Source organism: Trachurus trachurus (genome assembly GCF_905171665.1).
Source record: "Trachurus trachurus genome assembly, chromosome: 15".
Classification (NCBI taxonomy): Eukaryota; Metazoa; Chordata; class Actinopteri; order Carangiformes; family Carangidae; genus Trachurus; species Trachurus trachurus.
In genome coordinates this window covers 3,140,637-3,161,927 of record NC_139906.1, presented here as the reverse complement: position 1 = coordinate 3,161,927, position 21,291 = coordinate 3,140,637, and the positions used below count along the sequence as shown (strand labels likewise).

The 21,291-nt window shown below is 40.8% G+C and overlaps 1 protein-coding gene across 1 annotated transcript; it reads right to left on the bottom strand.

Annotated features, from left to right (window-relative positions):
* Nucleotides 1–11,639: 11,639 nt before the first annotated feature.
* On the bottom strand, nucleotides 11,640–17,179 carry prph2b (peripherin 2b (retinal degeneration, slow); the record flags this gene model as incomplete). Its single annotated transcript, XM_083988736.1, has 3 exons — nucleotides 11,640–11,840; nucleotides 14,331–14,577; nucleotides 16,599–17,179. 3 exons carry the CDS (start codon nucleotides 17,177–17,179, stop codon nucleotides 11,640–11,642), a joined length of 1,029 nt encoding a protein of 342 aa, XP_083844862.1.
* Nucleotides 17,180–21,291: the final 4,112 nt, after the last annotated feature.

Sequence of the window (21,291 nt, the reverse complement as noted above, 5' to 3'; positions counted from 1 at the left end):
CTTGCAGCTATAGTCGGCCATATTTGTAGTTTTTTCAGCTGGGTGTGTTTGATGACTGATCTGCGGCGTCTGACGTTTGGGTTTCTCGTTTTAGCAGCAGCAGCAGCAGCAGCGGAGTGGTGGTGTCGGTGGTGGAGGTCGCCGGGGAAACTGCACTACTTATTTATGAATTTGGAAACAATGTTGTAATATATAAAATATAAATGGTATTTAAATGTGATTCACAAGTTTAAAAAAAAAAAAAAAAAAAAAAAAAATGGACAAAAAAAAACCCCACACGGAAAAAATCCACAAAAAAAAATAAATAAAAAAAATTCAGGAGAGCGTCTCGACGGCCCCGAGCTGAGCTGCTCTCGTTACCGTAGCAACATCACCACCACCTTCATCGTTTAGCATCACCATCACCATCATCATCATCAGCAGCAGACAGGAAAAACACTCAGCAGACGTCCGGTTTTTCAAAGTAAAAGCCTCCAATTTGGGTTATTATCATTATTATTATATCAAACACACAAAACACTCAAGCAGATGTTTGTCTGCAGCAACATCTGGACAGAAACCAGCCAGATGTTCGCTCAGAGCTTCGAGACAATCGACAAACCAGGCAGAGGGGAAAAAAAAAACAAAAAAAAAAACATTTCAAAGTCTTCAGGAAATTATTTAAAAAATTCAGTTTTTAGGGGAAAGGGTCAGATAAGGTTTTTTTTGTGTGTGAAAACATCTGGACTGAGACAACATCTGGATTCAGACGCAACAAAGTCGAGACAAAGGTACAGAGGAGGTGAACCAGACAACATCTGGACCTAAATGTGTTAAAAAAAAAACCACACTCACAATTTATTCATGAAAAAATCAAGCAGAGTGAATTCTGTGAACCAGATGTTTTGGTGATGTCACTGAGGCAACATCTGGACCAGAACGAGAAAAAAAATAAAAACACAATCGGTTTTATTTGACAAAAAGAACCAGAAAAACCAGAGAATTCTTTGAAAGAAGTTGTTTAACTTAACGTGGTGGTTTGTGACAGATGTGTGTGTGGACCCAGAAGACGTCAGAAGAACATCTGTCCAGCTGTTGGAACTTATCGACACATCACATCACATCACGAATCGAATCACGTCACATCTGGACGTCTCGGACCAAAAAACGTGAAGGAACGTCGAGTCGGATTCTCACCGTTTCTCTTTTTTTTTTTCTTCTTTTTCTTATTTTACTTCTTCATATTCTTATTCTCCTCTTCCCCTGACAAGACGGACCAGAATTCACCAAAATAAAAGCTCCACATCTGGACGTCGGCTTCCTCCCCTCCTTTCCTCCTCTCCTTTCCTCCTCCCTTTCCTCCTCGATGTGTGAATCAGATTGGACTTCATTTCTTAATTTATCAATGACCTATTTATAAGTGTGTGTAGGCGGCAGGTCGTCCGAGTCGCACTATAAAACCTCCCATAGAAACAAAACTAAAACTAAAATAAAACAAAAAAAAAATGGACGCACTTGTTGCCCCGCCCCCCTCGGCCTCTCCAGCCCCGCCCCCTTTTGTTTTGTTTTTTCCGGGGGCCTTCCTCTTCCTCCTCCTCCTCCTCCTCCTCCTCCTGTCCACAGCAGAGTTTTTTTGCATTTAGATCCATGTTGTGTTGCTTGTTTTCGTTTTGGTTGGTGGTTTCTCAGCTTCACCTGCAGATAGAAGGTTGTTCGTCATTGTATCGTGTTTGAATAGAGAAATAAACCCAGTTGACATGTTTTTGTCTTGCGTTTTGTAATAAACCTTTAAAACAACTTCCCTCGGTGTGTCTTCGTTGTCGTCATTCCGTCTTACAGTTAAAGGAATAGTTCAAAGTGCATCTTGGAGACCCGGGAGGCCGGTTCGAAGTCCAACGAAATCCTTATGAGAGTCAATAGGGCTCGACACAAAAACGTCCATAAAACTACACAAAAACCATTTAATATTCCTCCACACTGCTCGTCCGCTGCAATCCAAGTGTCCTGAAGGGAGATAGTCCAGAGTTTACTGGAAACAACCTCATTTAGGACATTTTTACAGCATAAACAGTCCTGGATTGAATTTGCCTGGGGAACACATCGTCTTTGAAGATAAAACCTGTCTTTTAATGTTGAAAGGAGAATGCTCCAAATGTTTTATTGCGCTTTTATTGAAAGCTTCCTTTCCTTTTGCATCGAGTAGTCCAGAGTTTACTTGAAACAACGTAATTTAGGACATTTTTACAGCCTAAACAGTCCTGTATTGAATTTTCCTGGTGCAATACAGGACTGTTTAGCGTGTAAAAATGTCCTAAATGACGTTGTGTCCAGTAAACTCTGGACTATCTCCCTTCAGGACACTTGGATTGTAGTGGACGAGCAGTGTGGAGGAATATTAAATGGTTGTTGTGTAGTTTTATGGACGTTTTTGTGTCGGTCCCTATTATTACTCTCATATAAAGTTTTGGTTGGACTAGGAACCGGCCTCCCGGGTCTCCAGATGCACTTTGAGGAATAAAAAACTACTCTGGAGTATTCATCATCAGCATGAGGGTGTTGTCTATAATGACTGAATTTCATGTTTTTGGTGAACCATTCCTTTAAACCACCACATAGTCAAGGTCCATGCAAAATCACAGGAGCTGCAGCTCGATTGTTTTTTTTTTGATGAAGGTAAAAATGTGTCATAATGTTGTTGTCCGTTGCATCATCAGTGATACAGCGTCATGCAAAAAGTTTGGGTTCAAAAATGTCTGTTGATGTGAATGGGTTCAGCAAGTGGAAGATGAAATTATCTCCACTTTTATTTTACTTTATGAAGTGAAAATTAGAAGTTATGATATCAAAGTGCATCTCTGCCAAAGTGAAGAAAAAAAATCCTGTAATGTAACAATAATAGCCTAAAAAATGTAATAATAATGGTTAAAAGGTAACTTTAAAAGTCCTAATTGAGACTCCATTTGATTGATTTATCTTTTCACTTTCCTATAGAATATCAATAATAAAACACAGTTACACAAAATGTCTTGATGAACAAAATCCAAAAGCAGGATGAATGAAGGAACAGGAAATAATGATTAAAATAAAAAAGAGAAACATAAAAGTGACATTAGAGTGCATCAGTAGATAAATTAACAATAAAAACGTCCTGTAAAACCTTCACATCAACGACCACACGGTGTCGCCAAAGAGCCTGAAAACATCTGTGGATTTTACGTCAGTGACGCAGCTTCAGACTCACGTGCGTCGTTATGGTAACAGCAGCAGCAGCAGCTTCACTTTCTCCTGTTGGAATAAAATTAAGTGATTTAAAATAATTTAAAAACAAAAACACTTAAATAAGAGGAGGATTCAGAGCAGCAGCCTCTGATTAAAGCTCCTCTTCATCATCATCTTCATCTTCCTCTCAGTCACTGGTGTGCCCCTCCAAAATAAAAGTCTGTGATAAATTAGACTACTATAATAATTGATTTAGCTATTACGTAATTTACAAGGATTTGTTTAAATGTTCTTTTAGTATTTATGAAATATGTTTTATTTTAAACCAGAAAATCATCCAGTGCAAAGTTATATGATCTGTGCTTGTTCAAAGAAATGTTAATAACATCCACACAACTCCAAAAGATTAACACAAACAGGCCCTAGTGCATGGTAAAAAAAGAAACATGACACAAAAAATAATAGAAACCAGCATGCACATATATATATATACTCAATTTATTGTGCAACAGACAGCTCCGCTTGTTCTCATAACATGAAGGGGTTCGGCCTAATATCATATTGAAAAAAATTGAAACCGTGGAATTTGAACATTATCCAACTAGGTGAACAAATGGGCTTTTTTTCCTTTTGTGTCACTTTGTGCTTTTTCTCTCACTTTTTATATTTCTTTATCTTCATTATTTAAAATATGAAAATATTATGTGTTTTTTTAAAGATTCATATCAACAGAATTATATTATTAATAATAATAAACTTTATTTTTATTTCATTGCACAAATTATGTTCTAAACAAACATGTGAAAGTAAATGTAGAAAAATATATACCGTAGGCCTACTCCAACGTAACTTAGTGTGTGTTTGTGTATGTGTAAGCGTGCATATGCGTGCGTGTGCACGTGTGTGTGTGTACGTACGTGCACGTGTGTTGCGTGCTGTGTTAAAAGGATCAGAGTGTTACTTTAATCTCATCACAGCCGCTGCTAAGAACACACACTCACACACACACACGTACACCTCTGACCTCTGACCCCAGATCCTCCACTGCCTCCATCTTTACAACTTAACATTTTTCAAACACATAAAACTTTATTTTTCACTATTTAAATCACAAAGGTGACCAGGTTTAGGCGATGCGTTCACTGACCGTCGTACAAATGAATTCTCATGCAAATTTCACCTGCAGGACTTTTTTAAAATAACATTTTAAAGGAAATTAATTAAAATTGACCATTTTAAATCTTATTTTCTATGAGTCGTATGGTTAACTGATATAAATAAAGTTATAGTATTGGTATTGATCTGCTGATTGATGGACGATCAGATCAGTGTTCCTGTGTTTTAACCTGATCGTCTCAGTGACCCGATAATCTGACATCTAATCTGAACTCTGCCCGGCAACAGGTCAGGAGGTGCCGTGTGATTGGCCCATTGAAGCATCTTTGCAGGGTCTTCGTGGTGACGAAGCAACAGTTCATAGAGAGTTCATCATCATCATCATCCTCCTCGTCATCCTCTCGTGGTTAAATCTGTTCTGTTACGCAACGTCAGCTTCGGTCACCTTCATCACTTCGACTTCGTCACTTCACCTTCATCACTATGACTACGGAGACAGCAAAGACTTACATGCATGCAATGATATTTACTCACATCTCGTACTGTTACACAACATGGGAGTACTTTAAAACCAATCAAGTCTCTATTCAAGAGAAAACTTAAAACACTAGACAAAAAACCCATATACTATCATTATTGTAAAATTGTGAATAAGTACAAAATCATGGACCTTGATAGTTTTCAGCTGTTTTTGGACGTTTGTCTAATCTTTAAGGTTTTGAACGGTCTAGCCCCTCCACCATTACAGAACTTCATAAACTTCATAAACACCAGAGCACTGACTAGAGGTGACTGTGACATACAACGGCGCAAGACCAAATTTGGTCAAATGGTGGTGTCCATCAGAGGAACACAGTCCTGGAATATATTACCAGTTTACGTTAGAGACTGTGCCACTTACACCACCTTTAAAAAGACCCTCAAACAGTGGTTGGTAGCAAGGCAGACCTGCTCTCATACATAACTTTTTGTCTTTCTATTTTTCTATGAATTATCCCTTTAAAGGTAACGAACCTACTGCTATGACTATAGGGATTATGGGACAATTTGACAAAATGTTGAACTATCCCTTTAATGTAATAGAATATGTGAATTAGGACCTATTTTTTGTGTAAAACTGTGTTTTATCTATTTGTATACTGGTATAATGGTTTGTATGTTATGACTTGCCTTATAGGACAACGGATGTGAATTAGCAACTATGCTAACTCCGGCATATTTACATTGATGCTCTGGCTGGCATGTTGATTAATATGCAATGTCCTAATCAAATAAATAAATAATTTCACCACTTCACCTTCCTCACTTCATCTTCATCAGTTCCATCACTTTATCTTCATCATTTCCTCACTTAATCACTTCAGCTTCTTCGTTTGTCTATTAGTTTGAAGTTAGTATATTCAGATGTTTCTACTAAACCTTTCCAATTATCACACACTGGACCTTTAATACCCAAAGTCAGTTTTATAATGATCAAAACAGAGCATCCAGCTCAGCATGAAGAACGAAGAAGTCGTGTTGTTGAATTAACCTCGTCAGATCTGATTTCTAAACTTATACGTGAGAAGAACCAAAGTTAGGACCTTCAAGGTCCAGTAGGATCCAGTTATGAACTAATATGAACCAGTAAGCACCTGTTGGAACCAGTTAGAATCAGTAGGAACCAGTAGGAACTAATATGAACCAATAGGATCCAGTAGGAACAAGTAGGAACCAGTAGGGACCAATAGGATCCAGTAGGAACCAATAGGAACCAGTAGGAACCAATAGGATCCAGTAGGAACAAGTAGGAACCAGTAGGGACCAATAGGAACCAGTAGGAACCAATAGGATCCAGTAGGAACCAATAGGAACCAGTAGAAACGTGTAGGAACCAATAGGAACCAGTTGGGACCAATAGGAACCAATAGGAATGAGTGGGAACAAGTAGGAACCAATATGAGCCAGTATGAACCAATATGAATGAGTAGGAACCAATATGAACCAGTATGAACCAATAGGAACCAGTATGAACCAATAGGAATGAGTAGGAACCAATAGGAACTAATATGAACCAATAGGAACCAGTAGGAACTAATATGAACTAATATGAACCAATAGGAACCAGTAGGAACTAATATGAACTAATATGAACCAATATGAACCAGTAGGAACCAGTAGGAACTAATATGAACCAATATGAACCAATAGGAACTAATATGAACCAATAGGAACCAGTAGGAACTAATATGAACTAATATGAACCAATATGAACCAATAGGAACCAGTAGGAACCAATATGAACCAATATGAACCAGTAGGAACCAGTAGGAACTAATATGAACCAATATGAACCAATAGGAACTAATATGAACCAATATGAACCAGTAGGAACCAGTAGGAACTAATATGAACCAATAGGAACCAGTAGGAACTAATATGAACCAATATGAACCAGTAGGAACTAATATGAACCAATATGAACCAGTAGGAACTAATATGAACCAATATGAACCAGTATGAACCAATAGGAACCAATAGGAACTAATATGAACCAATATGAACCAATAGGAACCAATAGGAACCAATAGGAACCAGTAGGAACCAATATGAACCAGTATAAACCAATGGAAATGAGTATGAACCAATATGAACCAGTAGAAACTAATATGAACCAATATGAACCAGTAGGAACCAATATGAACCAGTAGGAACCAATATGAACCAGTATAAAACAATGGAAATGAGTATGAACCAATAGGAAAGTGTAGGAACCAGTAGGAACCAATATGAACCAGTATAAACCAATGGAAATGAGTATGAACCAATAGGAAAGTGTAGGAACCAGTAGGAACCAGTCGGGACCTGCAGCTCTGCCTTGTATATCATGATCTAATCTCCCTTCTCTCTCTGTGGGGAATAAATGAGTTTAACTGCAGCTTTGTTAACAAAGACTCGGTTGAGAAACGGTGAACTGGTCCTTTAACGGACCCCCCGGCTCGTCCCTGCGTCACGGCCTCGTCCTTGGACCTGAGCTGTGACATCAGCAGGTTAATCTGCTGCTCTGAGCTCATTACACCTGTTGATCTGCTCAGCTGCTGCTAACGAGCTGCTCAGGAAGGAAAACGCTGCAGATTCACCACAAGAACTCATCAACTCAACCAAACAGTCAATAAAGATCACGACTGGTAACATCTGGATCAAAAAAGGTTTTCAATCTATATACGACACTGTGCACACTTGAATGCATCACTCTTATTGCAATGTTATTATATGGGTCAGTGACAAGTAAAAAGTGTTTTAAATAAAATAAATTAAAATAATAAAATGCCCCTGAAAATGTCAAATGGTGTAACCACAAAAGAACGGTCGATCAATATTAAATATTTTATCCACCTACAGTGGATTTAAGTGTACTTATAAATAATAAACTTTCTTCTGAAAACATTACATTGAAATAGATGGTAACCCTTTAATTTACAGGCCGTTAATTATGTGATAATGTCAGGAAATAGCCAAGAAATAACAATTAATTGTGCAGTAATGTCAAGAAATAATCTAGAAATCAGTTTCATAGCAATGTCATGTTTTACATGAAGATAAAAGATTACACATGCTTTGAAGGTTTTGGGAAAGGCCAGAATTTTTCTCCACCAAGTCCTTGGAATTGACCAATTGATATTTCTGGGAAATTTCTACGCAATCAATCGTTATTTCTTTGCTACATTTCTCAACATTGCCATGAAATTGAGTGTTATTTAGACTATTTCTTGACATTATCACGTAATTAACAGCCTGATATTTTTGCTTTGTTTCTATATTTGAATTTTATTTAGCAAAACCCTGCAGGACATCCTAAAAACAAAAAGTTTTCTTTTTTTTTTTACTAAATAATGCAAAAAAAAAAGAGTAAAATTTGTTAAGAAACATAGTGTTGCATTGTAAAAGTGAATTACATTTATTTCACATTTGAGTCCAGATGTATTTTCCTGTATGAAGTCATTGACCTACTGTATATATCCCCAATATACAGAGCACTCGGAAAGTATTCAGACCCCTTTGGTTTTAGAAGCTGAATCGTCACATTGACAGAAGTTCCTCTGGATCATCTCACAGATGTTAAACTGTTAAACTCAGCTGATTGGACACACATCTCTGTCTGTCTTTGGTGTGGATCAAGCTCTACAAGAGTCTGTTTCCTTCCTCCTCATTGGTTTATAGTTGTGAGACTTTACGTCGACAGGTGTGTGTCCAATCCCAGGTGCAGAAACATCCAGATACTTCCCTGACGTGGTGTTTCAGTCTCTATAAACGCTGTGTTTCTGTGAAAGACGAGTCAGACAGTTTGGTGTCGGTCATGATCTCTTTATAAGTTTTTATCGTACACAACGGAGCGACTACGAGCTCCGAACCAACCCACAACAAAACGTCACAACTCTCCATGTTACAAAGAGGAAAAAAAAACAAAAAAAACCCAAAAAACAAAACAGAAACATACAAATATTACAAGCTGTCACTGAAACTGGTTTTTTTCTCTTTACACTGACTCTTTTAAATCACTATAGTACAGCTGATCGGACTTCACCTCTGTAAAACTGGACACAGACCAGGTCCACACACACACATACACACTCTCTTTGATGCAGTTTCCTGTCGGACTAGTGGTTAATGTACAGTTGTGATGGAGTTTGATGCATGTGCTCATCATCAAAGCGTGTGTGTCGGTTGGGCTGCGACTTCAGAGTAAAAAAAAAACAAAACAAAACCAAAACAAACCCCAAAGCTTTTCCCGTTTCGGTCTGACAGGGAATCAGACGGCCATGTGGGACGTTCTTCTCACCCTGAACTCAGTCTGCCAGGCTCAGTCCTGCCGCCAACAGGCCCCTCTCACACACCGAACAGTGTGTTAGCAGTAAAACGTTAGCAACCGTTGACCCTTGATCAGTTTTATCGACAAACCTTAAAAAACACAACATATGAAAGTAAAGAAGAATTGAAGGTAGAAGTCAAAATAAAAGCTACAAAGTTTAAAAAGTTAAAAAGACAATGTTCAAGTGGAAATCAAGAAGCTGCATTAATCTTATATATACTCTTTGTATATATCTGCGTATATACCTGTGTATACCATTGCATATACTGAGGTATATTAAAGCATATAACTGGTTTATACCTCTATATACCTGTTTGTACGTATATATACGTGTATATAATTGTATATGCCTGTGTATATATCTGTATATACCTGTAATTATAGCTGTATACACCTGTATATACCTTTATATACGTCTTTATAGACAGTGCTGCCTGGGAGTTTGTGAACCTTGATAAACTCTCATGTGACTTGATATGAGAAAACATATTTTGGTCATGTATTTGATATTTAAATTTATTTAAATATTACAAATCTCTGAGTTTTTGTAAGTGAATCAACCTCGACCTCATTGGACGGTTTCTTCACATCATGACGTTCCAGCATTTCAAAAACATTGGTTTTCACTCGTTTCTAATCTTTTAATCTTTTGGTTTTTTAGGGTCGTAGTTTCTCGTTCGACTCATGGAGATAAGACAAGACTTTGAGTTCCTTCACAACTACGACAAACTATCAGATGTCTTTGCTCTTTGAGTGATCTTGATTGGTCGACCAACCTCCATTTTCTACCTGTCTGACAGGTGGAGTCCAAACCTTTTCAATCCTGATTAACTCTCCCAATACATTGATGACCAAGTATGATATTGTGTTGTTATTTCTTTAGTTTGATAAGAAGTTCTGAGGGTTCATGAACTGCCAGGCAGCACTGCACCTCTGCTGGTCAGCGGAGGTACTGCAGCTGTTGAAGCACCTGTTGCAGTACCAATAGGACGAATCGCCTTGTTGTTTACAACTACATCCGGGTAGAAAACCAGCATTCGAACAATAGTGACGGACGAGAGTTTCGCTATATATCTACTTTTTCATGTTACTATATCGCCGTTTAGACTAATCTGATGTTTGTAAAGTCTATAAAACCAATGTTTGGACAAACATTACTATTTTTGTGTGCATGTTTTTGTAATTAGTCATGGTTATCATAGATTAGCCGGGCTAACGGTTAGCTAGCTGTTTAACTTTAATAACTCAGTGACTCAATAAACGGTCCATGAAAAAATATTTTTCTCCAGCGGATATCTGAGTTCCAACATGACTGAGCTAACTGGAGTAGTTTCATGTCGTGTCCGACAACGGGAGGGTTTTAACAGCTGACGTCCTGGTGTTAGCTTAGCTACCGCCGTTAGCTTAGCTACCGTTAGCTGTCCCTGTCAGCTGAGCCACTGATGCTTTCTAGACACTGTGATTCCCCCAAACTGAATAAATACAACACATAGCAACACAAAACACACACACAGAAATAGTAATGTTTCTTCAATCATTTCAGATTTGTCTAAACGGTGATAGGGCGTGAAAAATATGATATATAGCTAAACTCTCGTTCGTTACTACTGTTCTCTTTCAAATTACGTGCTGGTTTTCTACCCGGAAGTAGAATGTAAACAACAAGGAGATTCGGTCTATACCGACCAGCAGGGCAGCACTGAGCGCTACGATGTTTTTAGGGCTGTCTGTTTCCGTGTCGACCAACAACAACCACGTCTGACTCTGAGTCCGAGTCAGACAGCGGCAGTGAACACCAGAGCCCGACCGATGCTGGACGTCTGAGACACAAACAGCCGACAGCGATTCACTCATAAACAAAAACACGTTTGGCAAGAATCTTTCAAATTTTAAAAATATATATAGTGTGTAGCCTATTCTGCTCTCTGCTGGACAAACTGTGCAACTGCAACGGTTTTGAAAAAACGCCTCAAAGACGTCGGGACGTATCGGTCGGGCTCTCAGGCGTCCGATGGCGTCCGACGGTCTGACCGCCGGACAGGAAGCATCGATGAGATGAGGGGGGGGCAGGAAGTTAATTAATTAATTAAATATTTCAATATAATTTAGATGTTTTATTTACAGCAGCAGGTTTCTGTTCCTCCTGTTTAAAAATAAACTCTGTTCAACATATTTACAGAATGGAAAATAATATCGACATTCACAGCAAGTTTTAATGATTTGTTCACTTTGAACATGTGTGTGTGTGTTTTGTGTGTGTTATGTGTGTGTTGTGTGTGTGTAATATGTTTTAAATACATGTATGATGGCGTATGTACAACACATAAAGAAGACCTCTCCTCTCTTACCCCCCAGTTTACCGGGGGAGAGGCGGCAATTGAGAGGGGGATGAAGTGGGGGGTAGATGGGGGCGACCTCAGTCCTTTATGGTGGTTAGTGGTGGGTGGTGTTGATGGGGGGGGGTTTGTGGGGGCTCTCAGGTGGCCGCCTCGCCCTCAGCACCCTCCTCCACCTGGTTTCCCTTCCCGAGCGTCTTCATCTTGGTGAGCATCTCGTCGAACGTCTCCTTCACGCCTTTCTCCAGCAGCCAGCCTTCGCTCTCGCACTCGGGGTTCTCGGGGTCCTCCATCGTCTCCAGGGCCGTGCACAGGTACTTCAGCCCCGCCATGTCCACCGACTGTCACACACAAACACACAACACAACACAGGGTCAGAACATGTAGTTATGTATACATCCCATCATAGTAAGACACTTGATTTGATATCCCTGTTCCTGTTGGACACTGTTTTAAAGGTTGAATTGTGTAGGAATTCCAACTCAATCGTATTTTTCATGCTGCATTCACCTGAAATTGGGCAGACAGCAGACGGACAACAGCCGCTGGCCGCACGTAACGGCATAAACAAGCCTCTATGCACGAGGCAAAACAATACACGTGACAATATGTTGTCATGGCAATGTCGTATTGTTTACCTGACCCCATTACCGGCTTTCTCTCGACTTCACTTCTGTTGGAATGGAAATGGAACGAAACGATTAATGAACCAATTAATCGAGTGAAGCAGTGTTTCTACCGGTTTCAATAGATTCAGATTCTAATGAAGTTTTAAAGGTACATTGTGTAGGAATTACTCCCATCTAGTGTTGCAGTTGTATATCGCAAGCAACTCAATCGTATTTTTCATGCTGCATTCACCTGAAATTGGGCAGACGGCAGACGGACGACAGCCGCTGCAGGTAACGGCATAAACAAGCCTCTATGTAAACAAGTGGTCCGTCAGCACGAGGCAAAACAATACACGTGACAATATGTTGTCATGGCGATGTGGTATTGTTTACCTGACCCACGTTTTACCTACGTCTTTCTCTGGACTTCTGTGACTAAAATGACATCTGGTTTGTTAGCGACGGCCGTCTGCCCGACTGCAGGTGAATGCAGCATCAGTGTAACGCCCCATTCCTCCTCACTGGCAGCCAGCACCGAGCTTACCCGCTCCATGTAGATATGAATGATATGAACGGCTCATTCAGAGCTGAAAGGAACACTTCAATTTGTTGATGGGGGGGGATTACTGGTTAATGAAAAACAGACTTTTGAATGAAATAATAGATTTTCGTGAATAGATAACAGGAGAAGTTACACAATGTCCCTTTAAGTGGATTAAAAGAAATCTGACCGATTACATCTTCACCCAAACCCCCTGGGTAAGTAGCCAATCAGAAGGCTCTCAGAAACCAGGGGGGTAGAAGCGAAGCAGATCTGAGAGCAGCTCTGATGTCCGTGATGTTTGGTGCAAACATTGGAAGGCCCATGAGCGATTGAGTTCAGGATGTAGTTTCTAAATCCGCCGCCTGTCATCACGCTTCAGGTCAAACTTGTTGTTTTGACCCACATACTGAATCCTCGCCTCTCACTCTCAGGAACTGTCCCTCATCCTGACCTTCCCAGAATGCAACCTGTTGCTGCTGCGGGGGCAGATTAACCCCCCCAAGAATAGTTCCTGATCCTCGGTGAGCCTGACCGCCGCTTAACACGCTGCCACCTCGGCACCCGATCGACGGCCGAGTCCCGAGTCGACCGCCAGCTACAGCGACGCACGAATACGACGTCCTGTCACGTTTCTGTTCCAATATCTATACAATAATCTATAAATAAACATGACAAGTAGTGTAAATAGACAAGAAATCTGCACAGAGAACATAAAGATGTTTATCATGAGATGCTATTAGAGCATTAATGCAGCTCAGTTACATAAAAAAATTATTTAACTGTAATTTTCAACGTAGTTCTGATACGAAGCTGCTAAAATACGTTTCTAAAACTGCGTTTCTGCTGCTGGACCTGGTTTTGTTGTTCAAGAAGCAGCAGAACAAACATCAACTCTTCTCCTATTAGCTAATGCTAATCACTCGCTAATCAATTAGGCCTACGCTGTTAACCTGGTGCATTTGAGGTCGCTTTGGTTAATTTACTGTGATTATCTTGTTGTAAATCGGAAGATTAAAGGCAGAACTTATCCTGCTTTCACCTTCAGGAGAAAGTCCTCAGAGTATCTCCAACTCTCTCAAACTATACAACATTGAAAACATCAGCAATCGAGGGGCAGATTATTGGTCAGAGGTTTCAGCAACATGCTAATTTTCCCATCAGAACAAACATATTTTAAGCCGAAAGCTAAAAAATTTGCATCTTTTTTGGTGTGAAACAGCAGCTGCACCATCTACAACGGGTAAAATCCAACTTTCCGTCTTATAAAGCTTGAATGGCAAAGGATTATACCAATCAGTGTCCATTGAGGGAGGAGCTATTGGAAGCTACGTAACGGAAGTGACTATTTTTGTTTTCGTAGGACCAACTTTTCCTCACAAATACGACAAGAATATTCTTCCAACATGCTGGCTAGCAAAAGAGACCATCCGATCACCTGCCAGGTACTTTTTGATGCACTTTGCTCCAAACAGTTTCCAATGAAACCCAACCAAATGGCGCAATCCAACACAATGCTAACCAACAGCTGGTTGTAGCTTCTACTCCCCCTGTACAGACATTGGTGTGGTGTCAGTTTGAAGAAGATTCACCAACATTGAACCACTTCCTGTAAGTGAAAGTGTGGCCCCTGCTGGATGCTGATTGGCTGATACCATGCAGTAGGTAAGCTCTTATACCTCGAGGAGGATGGTGGCGATGACGAGCGCTCCGATGCTGTTCATCATGCCGCTGTAGTAGGAGAAGAGGGCCTCGCGGCAGCCCCGGACCCAGATGTTGAGCTCCTCGGTGCGGTGATCGTAGTCGTAGTGGGCGGAGTTGTTGGTCAGGTGATGCTGGATGCAGGGCCGAGGGGATCCGGGGTTACAGCAGCTGAACGGCACGCTGTCCATCAGGAACTTCTGCTCCACGTTACTGAGGACACGACTGCAGGACAGAGACAGTCAGGGTTAGTTAGTGTTTCTGGAGTCGACAGAGAACAGAGGCCAAACACACCACCAGGATTGGCAGATGAATTATTGTTTTTTTTGTGGTCATGTGACTCTCCATCAGGAGATGCAAACATCACCACAATAAAGCTCCATTGGAGGGTTACCATAAACTTCAAATAACTTCAATATCCAATGAAGCTTTTCTTTAGCACCAACTTGAGGACGAAAATAGTAGCCCAGCTTTTTGAAAACTTTGGTTGGGCTCAGATTTGGAAAAAAGACAAAGGACTTCATTACAACAGCAATTTAATCTGATATAATCTGCCCAGTCGGTACATCAGCACATTTTTGGGGGTTTTGGTCATTTGGTGCCTTTGACTAATCAGAAACCAACCTTTCAGTTCATTTCTTACTTCAATTTTAACCAATTTTGATTTTACAGATAACAATAAACAACAGAATCATCTGCATAGAACCGCACATACTATTCTTTTATATGGGAAATAGACCTAGTAGATGCCCTTAAAGTGAACACTTTGGCGTTCCTGGTGATATCAGGATCAGGAGGATGCAGACCTGATGATCAGACTGAAAAGTCGACTTTCTCTCCATAGGAACGTTTAAAACTGGCCCTTATTTCCCCAGAATATTGACAATAAAGCAATTTTTTTGTCGAGTTGAAATCTGACACTAAATTCAGTTTTCGGTGTCAGTTTCCAGAAAACCAACCACAGCCTGTCCTGAGAACTGATTATTAGAGTGTCTGGATCCAAATATATTGAACCTTCTCAATCATAAATCCCCCCCAAGCTCCCAAGTTCAACATTGGACAAAAAACATCCTGACGATTCAACTTCACTTTAACAGAAAATTAACTATAGTGTTGAGTTTGTCCTGCGGGTGGTGCTAGAGGGAATTTGCTGGATTTAATGAAATCTGGAGAACAGGATACATGGACAAACATCATCTTCAGGTTTTTTTTGAATGGGAACAAAAAGGTTGTGTGGTTTTCAGGACACTTTGTGATGTCACAGGTCTGGTGACTCGTGAGAGGGGGCGGGTCTTGTGACTGAGTCATTGGTCGAAGGGTAGGGCGAGTGGGAGTGGTCTGTGGCTGACAGGAGGCTAAAATTGGATCATGAGTAATAATCATCTCAAGAGAGAGGGTAATATCTCTTAAACGCATTAACACAGAAAGACGACATGGAAACACGCAAACACGCAAACACTGAACTACAGTAGATAACACCGTTCGGCAACAGTTCCCAACTGGTGTTTGGCATCTTCTTGACTTCTCTAATGTCGGATTGTTTCTCAATAGTGCGTTCACCTGTAGGTTTCCCCCTGGTAAGAGAATCAAACGCTCCCCTTAGTCATCTGGTTCAGTTTAACCTTGTCATGTTTGCGGGCGTGTAAGCCTCAGCGGGGTGGAAATCAGATCCTGGCAGATTATGGACTTAAGAGTGGAGAAGCTGGTTCATCAACCTCCTGCCCAGTAACTTTTACCTCCTTAATTCCCTCATTTATCCTCCATTGACCCGTTTTAACGAAACTCACACTGTCCGCCGTCCGGCAATGAAAGTTTCATTAAAACTCTTTAGATTTAGCCGATCACCTGTGACGATGGTGACGATACGATACGATCAGCTGAGGAAATGTTGGGAGGTTTACTGTAAATCAAGATCCCTAAAAAGGTCAGGAAGCTTAGAGATGATCCCGGTTTGCGCTCTCAATGACCCCGAGGCGGAAAACGAGCCTTAAAACTCTCTGATGTCCTGCAGAGCGGCACAGTTCAGAGGTCAGTCTAATGAGACCCAAGGGAAACTGTAGAGGATTTCTGTCAGGATCAACGTGAATCAATGCAAACGATTAACAGCTTCTCGTGCTGCAGCTAACCCTGACTCGGTCTACAAGGGGTTTCAAGTCCAAGGTTGATGTTCATCTTCAAACGTCTTGCCCCTAACAATAAAAATCGATTAAAGGCTGAGTCGGTGTTCGGTATACGTATGTACTCACTCTTTGACCTCGTCATTGCTCATGTCCAGGTAGCGGTTGCTGATCCACTGCACCTCGAACCAGTCCCTGTAGTTGTTGTTCCCGCAGCAGCGAAACTCGATCTGCGTCATGTCGAGCGTCCTCTTCATGAAGCAGCGTCCCGGCGTGTCCGTGTCCTTGTAGAACTTGATGCCGTTCTTCAGGCCCTCGGCCAGCGACAGGTACATGGCGAACTGCATGAGGAAGCAGAGCAGCGCCGTCACCAGCAGCAGCGCGTTGAAGCCGCAGCACATCGTGAGGTAGGGCTTCAGCATCGGCTTCCACTTGGCGAACTTGATCGGGTCCAGAGAGTCGTGGCACACCTTTCCCCCGAAGGCGTTGATCCCGCAGGCCAACATGCCCATCAGGATCAGCAGGTTGGGCACTAAGTGGCTCTCGTCGTTGTCCATCATCTCGCTCCTCTTCCGCAGCTCGATCTTGAAGAAGATGCCAAGGCTGAAGATGAGGATGCCCACGATGACCGAGAGCCAGTAGAGCATCCACAGACCCTGGGCCAGCTTCACCCGCTTCTGCAGGTTGAACTTCACCGGCATGAACGGCATTTTGGCGGTTTCGGTGTTGCCAAACGCTGTATTCAACAGTCACTTGTTTTAAAAAAAAGTCAGCGGTCAATCACAAACAGTTCCAAGCTCAAGAATCCGTCACCGTTTCAGAGTTTTAATCCGTCCCAGAAAGAAGAAGAAGAGGAAGAAGAAGCTCCTGGTTTCAGACCCATAATCCCAAACTGCAACCGAGGACAGTCCATACCGCTGGGGGGGCAGAGGGGTCTGCCATCAAATCACAACCAAATATTTTGCCTAAAAATGGGTCAGACGGGCTCAGCGGTCGGGCTCCTCGCTCCGGTATTTTCCTTTCGGGAAGAAACGTCGAGGTGTGAATGTGAGCGAGCTGCAGCACGTCATCCTAAACCCCCGATCAGCTCTGATCCCATTACCAGCAGATCAGCTGCTGCCTCTAATCCTCCCACTTACTGCTAATTGGTTTGATGTTAAGCAGCAGCAGCAGCTTCCTCCTCTCGCCTGTCACAGCTCAGAGTTCACTCACTCAGCGGCACCTCGCTGCAGGTAGTGGAAGGAAGACAGGAAGTGGAAGCGATCCGTCCAATCAGCAGAGAAAAGAAAAGAAAAACAAAAAAACGAGAAACTTCCTGCAACAACTTTACAACAGTTTCATCTCTCAGGGATTCGCACATCAATCCTTTTAGTTATTGGTTGTTATTTTGGTCATTAATGGACAGATTGAAGTGAAAGTGACGGGTGCAGCTCTGCAGGCCCAGAGGCTGCTGGGAAATCTGGCCTCTTCATCCTCCAGGTCGTAGGTGGAAGCCATAGTAAAACTGCAAAGTCTCTATAGCAACTCAACAGTACAGTTGGACTTCCTGTTCTCCGCTCTGAGCCGACCCACAATCCTTTGCTCCGTCAAACTATTTGGCAAACAGATGATCAAACGTGGACTTCAGGCTTCCTACTGACGGACAATGAACTCCTCCTGATCAACTTCTAATGTCGCAGCATCGAGTCTCAGACTGAATAGAATTGATTACATTGATTGGAAACAATAAGTCCTATTCTTCTTGCACTTTGTAGTTTGCACTACAGTGTAGGCAAATGTTTGTGTTCTGTGTTGTGTCTTGTCTCCTGTGTGTTCAGTTTGTCTGTAACTTTGTGTTTTGCTGCTGCCAACCGAACAGGTCTCTCTTGTAAATGAGATCCTGGGTCTCAATGAGATTTTACCTGTATAAATAAAGGTTAATAAAATAATAAAAAAGTTTGATCAGAAGCTGCAGGAACTCCTGAAATTGTATTGAGACTTTGTCACTGTTGGTTTTTCTGAGTTAGTGTTTATTTAAATGTTTTGATTTTAGATGTTTTATTAATTTTTGACTATTATTATTGAACATTTGACAAATTTCTTTTAAATATTTTATTGATATGTTTCCCTAAAGTTTGTAATATTTAGGGTTATGGTCAATTACTTCTTAATAACAAGCTGCTGCAAAGATTTTGATACTAATCATATTACAATTTCATACTAATCATTTAGTTTTGTCATTTAAAAAAAATGTTTTTCTCAAATTTCCCAAAAATCAACCAATTTAGATTTTACAGACACAAGTATTTCTCTAAAATCTTTCATTTTAAAAAACATTTTATCATTCTTTTGTCAATTTTCTTTACTCCCTTTTAAAGAAACCATTTTATTTTTTATACAGTTTATAGTTTTCTACAATTTTTGTTGATTATTTGCTAATATTGTTTAGTTATCATTATCAGATATGTCTTCCTATAATATTATAGTGTCAATGCTTAAAACTTTCATCTGTGTCACATCTCCAGACTGTAACGACTGTCTCTCTCTAGCACAAACCAGCCCGATCAGTTTCCAGCGTCTCGTTCTACAGAATTTCAGACAAAGAAGTTAAATTCCTTTTAAACTTTTTATTGGTTTTGTAGTTCTTATACAATATTGTACATTTCCTCATTTATACAAGAATTCACATATTAACAAGTAAGAGTTGATAAATGATGCAGAGATGAGGAGGCAACATGCTGTCGAGACCATCAGGTGACCCTCAAAAAAAAAAAAAAAAAAAACGTAAACAATTTATCTCCAACTTTGTTCATCAGTTTATTAAAAATCTGATTCAACAAACTGATAAATAAAGTAAAAGACAGAGACTTCCTGTCGTCTTTAATCTCAGTTTCCTGTTGCTGCTCATGTTTCAGCACAAACTCAAACCCATAAAAAACACACAGCTCTCCACACAAGCAAACACACACACGCACGCACGCACACGCGCACACAAACAAACACACACACACCCAGAGTCTCTTTAAATAAAACCTTAAAACAAAACTAAAAAGAACTGATCGGGATCAGTCTTTCATTCCTAATCAATACGCAGATCTGATATGTGGTGTCCGATCAATACTCGGCTGAAGCTTTGACCTCGAACTCTCGCTAACGACACACAGAGCAAACGATTAATAGGACTAATTAATATTCCTGTCTTTAATGAGGTGAGGCTCAGCAGCTGCTCTGACAACCGAAAAATATCTCATGTGAAGATCAGAGGCGTCTTATCAATTAAATCAATTAGAAATCAATCAATCAATGACTATTCCAGTTCCATCAACCCATTGATCAATTAAGTCATTTAAAAAAAAAAGAAAAGGAAATTATAAATCATGTTATGACCAATGGGGAGAATGCGACGGGCGTCTTTTCAAAAAAACAAAAACAAAACTATCAATAATTTATCAATTCAGCTGAACAGAAGAGATTTTCACAATAAAAGTAATATCAGTCATAAGTTTCAACTCTTTAGATTTTCAGAATAAAACCAATTAGTTGTCGTGTTGCGTTCAAACTCCGTAGTAAATGTGAACATCATGTGTTTGACCCTGGAGGTGAGAGTCTCTCCAGGTGAGTCCGTTCACAGGCGAGTTCAGACCAACAAACAGGAAGTTAAATCTTCACGTATTGATCTCTTGACCTATTGATTATCAGAGCAGCTGCCGATCGATCGCCTCGTCTTCTTCGCAGCAGCAGCTCTAAGAGATGTGCTGTAGAGGCGTGAATGAATGAGCGTGCTCCGGTGCGACTTGGCTGATGATAATAACTACATTACCCATGAGCCTTTGCTGCTGTTGTTGTTGTTGCCGCTAATTTATTCAGCTGACTGATTTTCTCAGGTTTCTAAAAAAAAAGATGAAGCCACAAACTCGGCTCTGATCAGCTGTTTAGTTATTGAAATGCACCCTGGGAGTTGTAGTTTTTCTGTCCATCACACAACAGAGCGACACACCTGTTTGAACCTCTGCACCAATCAGAGAGGAGGACGGCGGCGGCGACTACAGAAACCAGGTGTTTTTTGTGTGTTTTTTTTTCTTTTTGACCTGAGGAAGTTTTATTCTGAAAAGAAAGAGTTTATCTGAAACCGTGTGCGTGTGGGGGCGGGGCTTCACTTTGGCTCTGCTGACGACTTAATATAGGGATAGTTCAACATTTTGGCAAATTGGCCCATTGCCATAATCCCTATAGTCATAGCAGTAGGTTCGTTACCTTTAATTGTCGGTGCAAGCTATTTTTAGAACGGCGGAGCAGAGCCGTGAGCTGCTCAGAGCTACACTACGGAGGCTCATTATGGGATTTCGTCTTGGTTTCCCTCATCAAACTCATCAAATACACAATCCAACAACTCCACATCGCTCTGGTGGACAAGTTGTGAGCTGCACATTCACCACGCTATGAGATAATAACACAACGTTACCAGACAGAGTTGTTTTAGAGGGAAATTCATGTAAAACCGCTGATGCACGTTGCCTTCAGGGACAGTTTTTCATCAAGCAGTCTCTGTATTTACCTCTAAAACAACTCTGTGTGGTAACGTTGTGTTATTATCTCATAGCGTGGTGAATGTGCAGGTCACAACTTGTCCACCAGAGCGTTGTGGAGTTGTTGGATTGTGTATTTGATGAGTTTGATGAGGGAAACCAAGAAGAAATCCCATAATGAGCCTCCGTAGCGTAGCTCTGAGCAGCTCACGGCTCTGCTCCGCCGTTCTAAAAACTTGCACCGACAATTAAAGGTAACAAACCTACTGTACTGCTATGACTAACTTGCCTAAATGTTGAACTATCCCTTTAAAGAG